Here is a 12244-nt window from a genome sequence, read left to right on the forward strand (position 1 = left end):
TCGGAGCCAGTCGGTCGGCGATTGTTTACCGTGAAGTCGAGGAAAAGTGCATCGAAAAGTGCATCTGAGGAGGTCAACGAACCGTATCGAACGAGTGTGCGGCCGTCGGTTAGCTGATTGTGTTGTGTGCCGGTGGAGAACGAGTGATTTTGTGCATCGGGGTTGTGGAGTTGCTGCTGCTGCCGCATTGCATCGAGTGCATCGGAGGAAACCTGTTTATTTACAACGAGTGGCTGCTGCTGAGAGGATTTTTTAAGAAAAGTGCATCGGTGGAGAAAATTTCAAACGGATTTTGTTGCTGTGTGCTGCTTTGGTGCCGATTTTGGATTTTTTGGTGTGCAACCGCATTTGGTGTGCATTTTTTGGATCGTCTGGTGCTTTGTTGAAACAGGTACGTGGTTTTGTTTTTGTTTTGATTTTTTTTTGCGAGGATTTGTTTTATATTTTTGATTTTTATTGATTTTGTGTTTTGTTTGGGTCCAATTTTAATTTTGATTTTGTGTTAAAATTTTGTGCGTTTCTTTGGAAAGGATGACTTTGACATCGATTGCTGATCCTTTCGTCCCTTACTCTATGCCATTCAGCCAGTACCAAGAACAGCTGGAATGGATTTTCAAGCACAACGAATTTCCGGAAGAGCGTTATAAAACGTCATTCCTGGCAGTCTGTGGAAAGGAAATTTTCACAGAACTGAAAAGACTGTTTCCAGGAAAGAATTTTAATGATCTAACGTACAAACAAATGACTGATGAACTGAAAAAGCGTTACGATAAGAACGATTCAGCTGTTGTGCATAGTTATAAATTTTGGACTAAAAGGCAAGGTAGGAATGAGTCGCTGGAGGATTTTGTGATTACAGTCAAGAATTTGGCTGAAAGATGCGATTTTGGAGAGTTTAAGGATAGGGCGATTCGTGACATGCTTGTCATTGGAGTGAACGACACTCAGTTACAGAAACGGTTGTGCGATGAAGAGGATTTGTCTGCAGCTAAAGCAGAGCGGTTGATTCTTAATTCAGAGATATCAGCCAGTAGGACGAAACAATTAAACCACGACGATGACAGGCGCGTTAGCGTAGTGGCCAGATTGGGTTACCGATCTGACGTTTCGCGGTCCAGAAACCGATTCCGGGGCCGCAGCCGCAGTTTTGATAGAAACCGATCTTTTTCGTCTAGGAGTAGAAGCAACGGTAGACAAGACAGTAGATACCAAAGCAAAAGAGGCGCAAGATCAGGTAAACCTGTTTACCTTTGTTCCTTTTGTAGAAAAACCGGACATACGAGGAAATTTTGTTATCGTTTGCATGGAAAAAGCCCGAGTAAGAGTAAAGCCAGTGTAAAATTCATAGATTCTCCAAAACCATCTTCCAGTTCCAAAAACTCAGGACTATTTAAGCGACTGAAGAAAGATTTAGACAATGATTCAGACTATTCTGATGGCATGCCTTGCCTCATGATCTCGTCAGTCAACAAAATCAGTGATCCCTGCTATGTGGAGGTTTTAATCAACAGAAAGCGTTTAACCATGGAGATCGATTGTGGGTCAGCGGAGAGCGTAATTTCAGAGGAGCTGTATTTGAGAAATTTTGCGAGCTGTGAACTGCAGCGTTGCAACAAGAAACTTGTTGTAATTGACGGTAACAAACTGAAGGTTGTTGGAAAAATTTGCGTTGATGTACAGCTCGCTGGAAACCGGAAACAACTGACCATGGTTGTTTTACGCTGCAATAACGATTTCATCCCGCTGGTAGGCCGAAAATGGTTGGACGAATTCTATTCCGGATGGCGAAACACTTTTACCAACCCTCCTTTGACAGTCGGGAACATTGACGTGGCTGACGAGCAAACAGTTATTGATGAAGTAAAGAATTTCTCTTGGGGGAAGGATAGTGTTGGCGCATAAGCGTCAGCTTAAACTATCTTTTAACTCTCGTCGTAAGGGAACCCTAATTTTCCCACATGAGAGTGAGGCAATCCTTATGCCTGATCCAGCACCCATTTTGTCACCAGAAAGAAATCCAGAAGCAGCACCAGTTTCGTCATCTATAGAAGCACCATTTTTGTCGACGTCATCGAATGTTTTGTCACCGACTTTAAGAAGAAATAGTAGTGAATTACAAAGAAGAAGTAAGAGGAGACGGGAAGAAGAAGATCCCGAATCCGACGAGCAATCTACTCAAGATTTCGAATTTTATGGCTACCCAGCCGATTCTTTCATTTTCTCAAGCTTAGAAACTCAAGAAGATTTACAGCATGAAGAAGAACAAGATCCACTCCCAGTGGTTCCGATTAGGCGTTCTAAAAGAAGAAATAAGAAAAGAAGGAAAAGTGATTTTGTCTACTATTCGTAGAATCGAACTAATTAGTGAATTTTCAAATTGTATAAATGTATAGTTCTGTTGTATATAGTTAAGCATAAATATTGTGCATTCGAGTATTGAAGTTTTAGATAAATGAATTGTGTTGTAAATATTTTGAAATTTAATGAATTAGTTTTTTACTAAAGGATGGAGGAGTTGTGGTAACCCTATGCGAACGCTTGAGAACTCGCTCAGAGAAGCGAGATAGTAGAAAGAGAGAAAGGGGAATTTAGGAGATATTCAGAATTGTACCGAGTAGGAGAAATATACTACGATCAGAAGTTTTGTGACAACCAACCGAACAAGACGTATTTTATTCAAAGTCTGTAAGAACAGAAGTCTTTGTCCTCCCACTTTACTAGATTGTTCAGTCGCAACCCTTTGTTCCCTTCGATCCGGGACGGGCCGGACATTTCAGACTAACCCTTCCCGTCTTTCCGGAACGCCTAGCTGGGTTCAACTTACCAACTTTACTGCCGCGCCGGCTTTCGGGGGTAAACAACCGCCGGTCGTCGAGTGCTCAAAGAACACTAAGTTGAAGCGAGGCAGGCCAAGTCCCAGTGGGGACGTCGAGCCATAAAGAAGAAAAAGAACCGCCGGTCGTCAAGCACCCAGGGATCGTATCCCTGGCGATTATGGGTAAACAAGGTTAGCAATGGGAAATTTTATTACCCATATTCGGGTAAGCTGGCTTTAGTGTGTATCCTAAATAAACAAATAAACGTCATCCAAATGTATACATAATTAAACAAACAAATGATTTGTTGTAGTTTATATCTTACAAAATATTTAAATAGATTTTAAATCTTTCAACTCAGAAACTTATAAATTATTCAGTGGTGTACGAATTGTTTAGTAAGTTCTTATTGTGTAATTAATCATGGCTTCAGAAACGGCCAAACACAAAAGGAAACGAAAAGAAATAGAAAGTTCTCACGAAATATGCCGCCTTTGTATGAGCACAGAATCTCTGGAAGATGTGTTCGAGGTGGAAGGCCTCCGACAATGGATTTCGGATTATTTATCAATTCTGGTATGTTGTGACCCATCGGATATGCTATTCTTTAAACATTGTTTTATTTACTGAATTAACTTCTTCAATTTCAGATTTCCTCAGCGGATAAACTGAGCCATACAATCTGCACCATTTGCCGGATACAGCTGGCCGAATTCCACCAGTTTCGGATGCGTTGCGAGGAAGTGCAAGCCACATTGCTGTCCATGGGTTCGACTGAAGAAGGCGAAGGTGAAGAAGAAGAAGAGGAGATGGCGGAGACTCCAAAAGTGGTGTCCCCTCCGCACTGTATCGTAAGTAGACGCCGAGGCGATCCAATCAAAGGGGTGCTAGAAATGGGCGACCAATACCATTGTGGGACCTGCTGGAAGGTGTTCGACGAACGGCGAAAAATAAAGGATCACATGCGGACCCATGGCCCGAAGAAGTACGCATGTGAGCACTGCGGCAAAGCCTATCCGTTGCGGTGAGTAATACAAATACTGTGGTATGTGTAGGCAGGGATGGGAACACTCACTTGCAGAGAGTTACACTCACTTGATGTTTTATCAGCTCAGAAGCGTGCAATTAAGAAATGATGTATGGACGACTTTTGCCTCGTGGTTTTGTCTAAAAGTTTGCCGAACATAGTAGGTGTCGCACACGTATATCAAAGTCGTGACTGAGCTGTGAAAGCAACTCTCCACGAGGTGAGTGTAATTTACATTCACCTCGTGGAGAGTTGCCTTCGTAGCTCCTTCACGACTTCGGTATGCGTGTGAGACCCCTACTCTATTGGGCAAACTTTTAAACAAAACCACAAGGCAAAAGTCGTCCATACATCATTTCTTAATTGCACGCTTCCGAGCTGAGAAAACATCAAGTGAGTGTAACTCTCTGAAAGTGAGTGTTCCCATCCTTGTGTGTAGGTAGGTGTGCAAGGTTTGTTGCAAAATGAAGATTGTAACGACACGAGTCAAATTTGATTTGTAGTGAAAATTGATTTTAAATTCTCAATATTTTCAGTCGCTATTTGGTTGTTCACATGAAGTGTCACAGCACTCAGCTTGAGCAAGAGTCCATCGACGAGAAGAATCAAAACGTGTATGATCGTCAGGTCATCAAAGTTGAACCACGTGAAGAAGTGGATTTACCAGCTGAGTCGCAAAGCTTGAAAAATGGAACAGACACAGAGGAGACAATTGAGTCAGCAGATGACAGGATTGAGATCGAACATGTAAAACTTGAAAAACCTTCTGACGACGACGATACGGAAACGGAGAGTGCAGTGTCTAAAAATTGTGGATTTGAACCATATGCTGATGAGTGAGTTATCAGGAAAATACTGGCCTTGAACAATCATTTCGTTATTTCTTTCATATTGTTTCAGACGTGATCTACACTCCGAATGTCATCTGGACAATGTGAAAACTGCGTTAGCCAAGAGCAAAGATCGGATAAAAACCGAAATGGAAGAAGTATGTGAGGATCTGAAGGATGATGTGAACGACTCTCGTGTTAGCGTCCAACAAGAAAAGAAAACGGAGTACCCGCAAGAGGAACAGCTATATCGTTGCGATAAGTGCAGCAAAGCGTTTACGACAAAGCAGAAAATAAGGGACCACTTGAGGCTGGTACATGGAGAGAAGAAACACAAATGCTCCTTTTGCGGCAAGGGATTTGTCTTAACGTAAGTTACCAGCTGTTATTTAGTGAGTGCACGTAGTTCTTTAGTCTGCCGTGGTAATCATTGGCCTAGCAATCTTACGTGCTTTACTTACATGCGGGAAGCTGGTGTTCTCAAGTTACAAACAGACCTTGGGCTCTCTTTCCAAGAGGCCTAGAAAGTCTGGAGCAGCGTGAAAAACGAGGAGGGTGTTTGAAGCGGACTTCATTACGACTACGTCTACAGCCCCTAGGCGTCTCATCCAGGAAAGTCACATCAGAACAACTATGAAGTTAACCTCTAATAGAGGTGGACGGAGCAAAGCCTTCTAAAGGACAAACCGTGGGCAAGAAGTAGAAAGCTCCTGAAACTACTTAGAAAGTATTGGGCAGCCTTGGGGTGATAAAATGATAGGAAAATCGACTTGGTTGATGGTTCAACTTGCTTATGTGCCTATCTTCTTCTCGTATGTTTCACAGTTCGAGCCGAACTTGAGGCTTTGTCAACACGTCATTCAGCGTATTCTTCGTCGAGAACCCCTTTCGATTTGGATGAACTCTTCCGGTTTCTCTGGTCGCCCTTGGTGTCCGATTCTTGGTCACAGGCTTGCCTTCGGCACTCCCTGTGCTAGTGGCCTGACTTTTTGCAGTAGAGGCAAACGATGACCTCATTCCGGATTTAGTCTTCAGAATGGATTCGTCGAAACTACCCTACCTCGACACTTTGTCGGTGAGCTTGGTTTTCACGAGGTCCAGCGTCAACTCGTCGAACGCCCGACTCTACAACGATCGTTAGAATGTTGAAAAGCATCATCTGCAGTTTTTCATCCAGCTTCGGGCATAGCATAGCATAGCATAGCCGACCGTACACATCCTGGAGTGGCTGTCGATAGAGACGTTAAATGCGCCAGAAAATTTGCCTGGGACTTGACAAACCTTCATTGAACGACCTCTTTGTTCGACACCTGGCCAGGTCCTTACGATCAGCAGGGATGGGTAGGAAATGTTGATTAGATATCTACTCAGAATATGTCCAAGAACTTGGGCCACTTCATAGATATCTGGAGTTGGAGATTGGATGGGGTTTTATAGGATGCTTTCCTTGGCGAAAAAGCAGATAATTGGTACTGTGGGATACCCTATTATCAGAAAGAGCATACCATAACACACACCCCTTGGTTTACTGTCAATTGACGTTAATCCAGTCACACACACTACCAGAATGAGCTCCGCCAACGTGTGCGCGCCGAGCATCAGCTCGGCCTCTTTCTTCAGTGGACCATCGACCCGGCTAGACGTGTTTTGCAGCATAATGGAGTTCAGTAGGTATTTCAATGTTGGGCAATCCTTTACGGAAATATTAGCAAATTCCACAGGTACATTTTTAGGATAATAATATTTATATTTACCTGTATTAATCTGAAAAAGAAAGTTATTAATTATGTGATGTGGTGTGATGTGGTTGATAACAACCACCAGTGTAGGTCTTGCCATGTCGTACGGTTCATATTAAGATTTCTGTCTGGTGGTTTGTTCTCCATGGGTGCGTCAAACATATTGCAGGCTGCTGCAGCTGATCTAATCACAACCACCGCAATCAATAATTGTGATGCCTGTGGAGGATATCTCCGTGATTTGGGCCTGGTGATCACGACTCCCGCCTCCAACCAACAATATGTTTAATACCCTAACAATTACCCTCCTCCCATAAATACATATACACATCTGGACGAACATTTGAAAAGGGCCTATCTGCTTTGCGTAAACAAACATGTTTTTGTCTCTGTAGGGCCCATCTGCATCCACCCACGCACGTCAACACCCTTATCAGAAAGAGTGTTCTTCAAGCTATCTGTTAAGGGTGTTGATGTGCGTGGGTGGATGCAGATGGGCCCTACAGAGACAAAAACATGTTTGTTTACAAAAAGCAGATAGGCCCTTTTCAAATGTTCGTCCAGACATGACAAGAATAAATAATTGTAGATACAAAAGGAACAATCTCACCAATTACGAAACAGCTACATCATCTACGGTGGATGTCGAGACAATAGCACCATAACCTTCTTCCTTCTTCCTTGGTATGCCCGCAAACGGTTCGGCAGGAATTTTCACCCGAAAGCAACGACGTCCAGATCCAGTACGATTTCCGTGGTTTTACCTTCCTATGGCATCAAGTTTGGAACAGCTCGCTTCTTCAGTCGCCGGGAAGAATTGTGTCGGGACCAATGCCCCGGTCAATGTTCAATGCCAGGATTAGCCGTCGACGTTCACCCGCTAGACGCACTCCATCACAGTCAACTTGAAACTATTCATTGCCCATTAGTATGGTACACGCTTGTATGGAAAAAATAAATCCTCGCTCCAGTCGACTTTTTAGATCCCATTTAGGTCCCATATGAACTGTACAAAATTTCAGCGCAATCGGTGAAACTATAATTTAGCGCAAGCGGTTCAAAGTTTTCATAGGATTTACTATGGGAAAAGTTACACATTCAGATAAAAAATCCCAGAGGTCGTCCCTTGTCTCCTTAATTCAAATCGATCAATGCTTCTTGTAGAAACATCAATTATGAAACTTTTCTTCGAAGACCGCAAAACATTTGGATGCTTGTGGAAAAAGTTATTGATTTATTACCGATTAGTGATCCAACGAACGGCTTTTTATTTTGTTTTATCAGCAGCACTGCTGCTGCCGTTGCTGCATGGGGTGGCGGGAGGCATCACCACCCCCAGAAACAGCAGCAGCCAAGGCAGCAGCTACAGTGCTGCTAATAAAACAAAACAAAAAGCCGTTCGTTGGATCACTAATCGGTAATAAATCAATAACTTTTTCCACAAGCATCCAATTGTTTTGCGGTCTTCGAAGAAAAGTTTCATAATTGATGTTTCTACAAGAAGCATTGATCGATTTGAATTAAGGAGACAAGGGACGACCTCTGGGATTTTTTATCTGAAAGTGTAACTTTTCCCATAGTAAATCCTATGAAAACTTTGAACCGCTTGCGCTAAATTATAGTTTCACCGACTGCGCTGAAATTTTGCACAGTTCATATGGGACCTAAATGGGATCTAAAAAGTCGACTGGAGCGAGGATTTGATATTTGTCCCATACTATTGCCCATCAACTTTCCCTTGATGAACCGCTTCACCTTCAGGACGTACACAGCACACGGATCTTCCCTTCTTCTCCTATTTCTACTTATCGTTAATAATTACTGAACGTGAAAACATTCGATTACATTCGAAATCACATATTTTTGATCATGGAAAAATTGAAATCTCAGTTTTTCATCCAGCTTCGGCCATGCCACGAAAATACCACAGACACAGACGTAACACTTGCGAAATTTTCATCGACCACGCTTTTAACGATCATTTTAAATTTTCATAGTTGTGGCTTTCAGAACCAGAGGCGCGCGAATCGTTTTTCTATGCGTTTGACGTTTCACACTAGCGCCTTCTGTTGACGATATTGCACAACACAGTGATTCGTGCAACTTTTCCACCAGGTGATGGTAGGGTGAACTGGGCGATGGATTTTCATGAAAATCGTTCAAGGTGTTACGTCTGTTTGTCTGTGAAAATACGCTCAAAACATCCTCTATTTCGTTTACGTGCTTATCCATGTCCTCGCCTTTGCAGTACCGCATGGCTCCGCGGAGATTCGACAGCTTGGATGTCAACGTTAGCTTCTCGAAATGGTCCTTCAGCCTGCTTCATGATTCGCGTGCCGTCATCGTCTGTTTGATGATGCCATGCTAGTTGCTCTCTATCAAAAGACCGATTGCGTGCTCGCACAGGCTGGTCTCCGGAAATCCAAGCTTCAACGTCTGCAGCATTTCGCAGTTACTTCTTCCGGTCGTGGCTAGGTGAAAATCTTCCAGAAGTTTCCCCAGACCAAGAGCATCTTGGTGCTGACCCTCCTAGAAACCCAAGCCTAATTTGTCGATCTGCTTCGCCTTTACAATTGTAGTCTAGGTCCAGGATGTTGTAGCCATAGGGGTCCTTACTTCGCAACTGTCTAGGAGATGCTTAAAAGTGATACGTATATTGGGCCATCCAAGCCGTAGGACTGACAGTTAAGAAGTACTGCATAAGGTGCTTCAATTAGAACCCTTAGGAAGCCATCATCTAGTTTCCCTTTGAGCTCAGTGTGAGTTCCAAGGAACAGGGTTCGGCTAGGAAGCAACGTCAACAGGACGTCATTCTACAACGGCATGTACCTAGCATGATTGTGGTTGGATGACTTGAACGCCCTTATCTCCTATAATGGAGATCGCATTAAGTTGTCGAAAGAGGTGGATATGCTAGACTGTTTGGGAATTAGACTAGACTGGATCCTACCACTGCACTGGGGTTCAGTTAGTGGTCGATGTTATATTACGTCTTGGGATGTGAATGGTCGGTTTACATGGCAAGTAGCCGTCGATCTTCATGGTACTTACCCCTTTTTTATTCTCTTACCGCAAGTCGTAGACTCCTTGTCTACTACATCAAGGCACAGAGAGATATCCTTGTAGACGAAACAACCCGTAAGGTTATTATAGACCAATAACTTTACTAAGTTATATGGGAAAAAACTCGAGCGGATGGTCGCATCGCATGTCAATAAAACTGGAAAGACATGAAACAATCCATCCACATCAACACTCATTCTGGGGCGACTAAATATGATGCGGAAACGTTCTTTTCCGAGCTTGACCTCTTGAGTAGAAAGCAGCGAGTCAGGACCTGCACGTAGTGTCATTATACCTATCCAAGGCCTCAGACATGACGTGAGGACTTCCTGTCCTCAAGAGATGGGGTATCCGAGGGCGCATGTTCAACTACGTAGCCAACTGCCTACGTAATCGCAGTTTTCAAGCTTTATGTAATCGCAAGAACTACGTCTACTCCAAGGTCAGTCGAGAATGGCATCCTGAATGGGTCTATCATCACATCTCTAGGGTCTCATTGTTTGTCATCGCGATGAACTCAGCTGTCGAAAGTATAACGCATAGCCCCCAGAAACCTTAAAGATTGAACCCTTGAAAAAGATTCCAAACGGACCGAAACGTCCGGAATAATCAAAAACTAGTGTTTTCCATTCCTCTTAAGACTGCGAAGCCAAACCGTAACAATTCTTGAGAAGAATGTTCCATTTTTCTTAAATATGAATCAATCTTGTTTTCTCTCGTTTATAGAAGCCAGTTACGCCTTCACGAACGAATGCACACTAGGGGTAATGATAGGAGTAAACAGTGCACGTGCAGTATATGTGACAAGATTTTCAAGAGTGGAAAAGCTTTGTGGCACCATAAAAGTACGGAACACAGCGTGCAACAATACCCTTGTTCCGATTGCAGAATTCAGTTCGTAACGAGGTGAGACAGGCTTTGATATTTTGTATACCTCAAGTACGTAAGTTCCTGTTACATATCTCATCGTTATGTGTTTTCCTTTTGCAGACGCCAGTTAGAAAAGCATCAACTTTCCCAGTTTCATCGAATGACGTTAGAAATGAAAGAACATATCAGAAGTAGAGATACGCAAGCAGTGCTTGAAAAGCTATGTTTGAACAGTACAAAACACAGCAGGAAAGCTCAAAGTCGAAGGGATAAGTTGGTAAACATTGAACACTTACGAACTGATAAAGGTGTATATCAGTGCGATGTATGCCCGAAACAGTTTCCGGAACGACAGCAAATCAAGGATCACAAAAGGCTGGTACACGGAGAAAGGAAACTGGCGTGTGATATTTGTGACAAGCGATACGTCATTCCGTAAGTTCGTGTAGCGGTTCGCTCCCAATTCGATGTGTTCTCATTTTTTTTTCTTCCGCTAGAAGCCAATTGTGGAAACATGTGCGTACGCACAATAAGGGGTACATGTGCGAAGTGTGTAAAAAGAGCTTCCACCATGAACGCACCTTATGGTCCCACAAAAGAGGCCAACATAACCTTAAGGAATGATCGTGATCAGCTCGTGGAATAGTTTGGCTGACAAACAGAGGATTTGAATATCGGTAGCTGAATCGATAGAGAGCTGAATTACTAAATGGCGTTATAGTCAATAAACTAATTTATTTAAAATCTGTGTTGTAACCATTCTTTTTAGTCTTTATTGTTCGTTTTGAAGATCCATGAATCTAACCAGAACAAGGTCATATTTTCATTCTGTAGTCAGAGACAGACACGAAAATTGCCCGAGGTGTTACGCAACCCCCTAGCTCTTGAAGTCGCCACCTTCGGTGTGGCGCCACGTGTTTGTTTACAAACAGTCTTGTGGTAGGTGAGAGGAGCTGTGGTTTATACCAACTAAAACAATTCCTAGAGAAAGCATTAGCGACGACTATGAACCTTCCAGAATTGTGTGAGAATTTGTGACACCGTAGACTGGGTCATCGCGATCCTGAAGCAGGCGTGAAGATAATGCGACACGATTTGGGATTCGGTTTTAGGCTCATAGCGCACGAATTGCGTCAGTACCGTTGGATTGAAAGGGAAGATGAGTGGGAGTTCGTTTCCGAAGCAATTGCAGACTCGTCAGCGATCGGAGATTTGGTGCACTTGGGCATTGGTGGTCCAATGTGTAGTGTATGTAGCGTGTTTAAAAGTAGGAAATAAAAATGTGTTTCAGAATTGAACAAGAAAGCTATTCGGTTTGAAGTTGCACGTTTATTTTAGTGTATTTCCCAGCTTCAGTTTGACTGTCACTGATAGTCGACATAACGAATCAGTGGAATGACAGATGCGTCGAATACGAAGAAAAGGTCAAAACATGCTATGCTAAGCTTCAAGCGTGCTCTAGTTTGGTTTTTGCTCGTGAAATTCTTTTGACGAATTTGGAGACGAATGGACGTGTACGTGCGGCGCTGTGGAAATTTGGCAGCTGTTTTGGTTTGGATTCACGTGTTCATGTGGATGTCCGTGCCATCAGCAACAGTTCTAGAGCCTTGGGGATTTGGATTCACGACGCATTGGAAGTTTCTACACCCAGCGGTGATCGATTCTGTGTTGCTGTGATAAACGATTACAGCCGTTACATATGAATGGTAACACAATGGCACAATGGCAGTGCCTTGCAGCAAACCGCACTGGACTCCCCGCGGCAAAACGATAAAGCGGAGTGGAAGAACCGGTACGAAGTCGAAATGGTCCGTTGTTTGTTTTTTGAGTCAGACTTGGATAATAAAAACTCGCAAGTTCGTGGAGGTGCCTGAAGAAGAAGAGCCCTGCGAGTGCTAC

The 12244-nt window shown here is 43.2% G+C and overlaps 2 protein-coding genes across 2 annotated transcripts; both read left to right on the plus strand.

The window, feature by feature from the left end:
* The first annotated feature begins 43 nt into the window (after positions 1 to 43).
* On the plus strand, positions 44 to 2995 carry LOC134285784 (uncharacterized). The gene is made up of 2 exons (XM_062847331.1): positions 44 to 391; positions 531 to 2995. Exon 2 carries the CDS (start codon positions 532 to 534, stop codon positions 1900 to 1902), a length of 1371 nt encoding a protein of 456 aa, XP_062703315.1. The 5' UTR covers positions 44 to 391; position 531; the 3' UTR covers positions 1903 to 2995.
* Positions 2996 to 3107: 112 nt separating this feature from the next.
* Positions 3108 to 11101, plus strand: LOC109424820 (zinc finger protein 62 homolog). The gene is made up of 7 exons (XM_062847330.1): positions 3108 to 3392; positions 3467 to 3840; positions 4380 to 4679; positions 4744 to 5043; positions 10202 to 10381; positions 10466 to 10780; positions 10843 to 11101. The coding sequence occupies exons 1-7, from the start codon at positions 3240 to 3242 to the stop codon at positions 10967 to 10969; spliced, it is 1749 nt and encodes a 582-aa protein (XP_062703314.1). The 5' UTR covers positions 3108 to 3239; the 3' UTR covers positions 10970 to 11101.
* Positions 11102 to 12244: the final 1143 nt, after the last annotated feature.

This window comes from Aedes albopictus, chromosome 1 (genome assembly GCF_035046485.1).
Source record: "Aedes albopictus strain Foshan chromosome 1, AalbF5, whole genome shotgun sequence".
In the NCBI taxonomy this organism is placed as follows: Eukaryota; Metazoa; Arthropoda; class Insecta; order Diptera; family Culicidae; genus Aedes; species Aedes albopictus.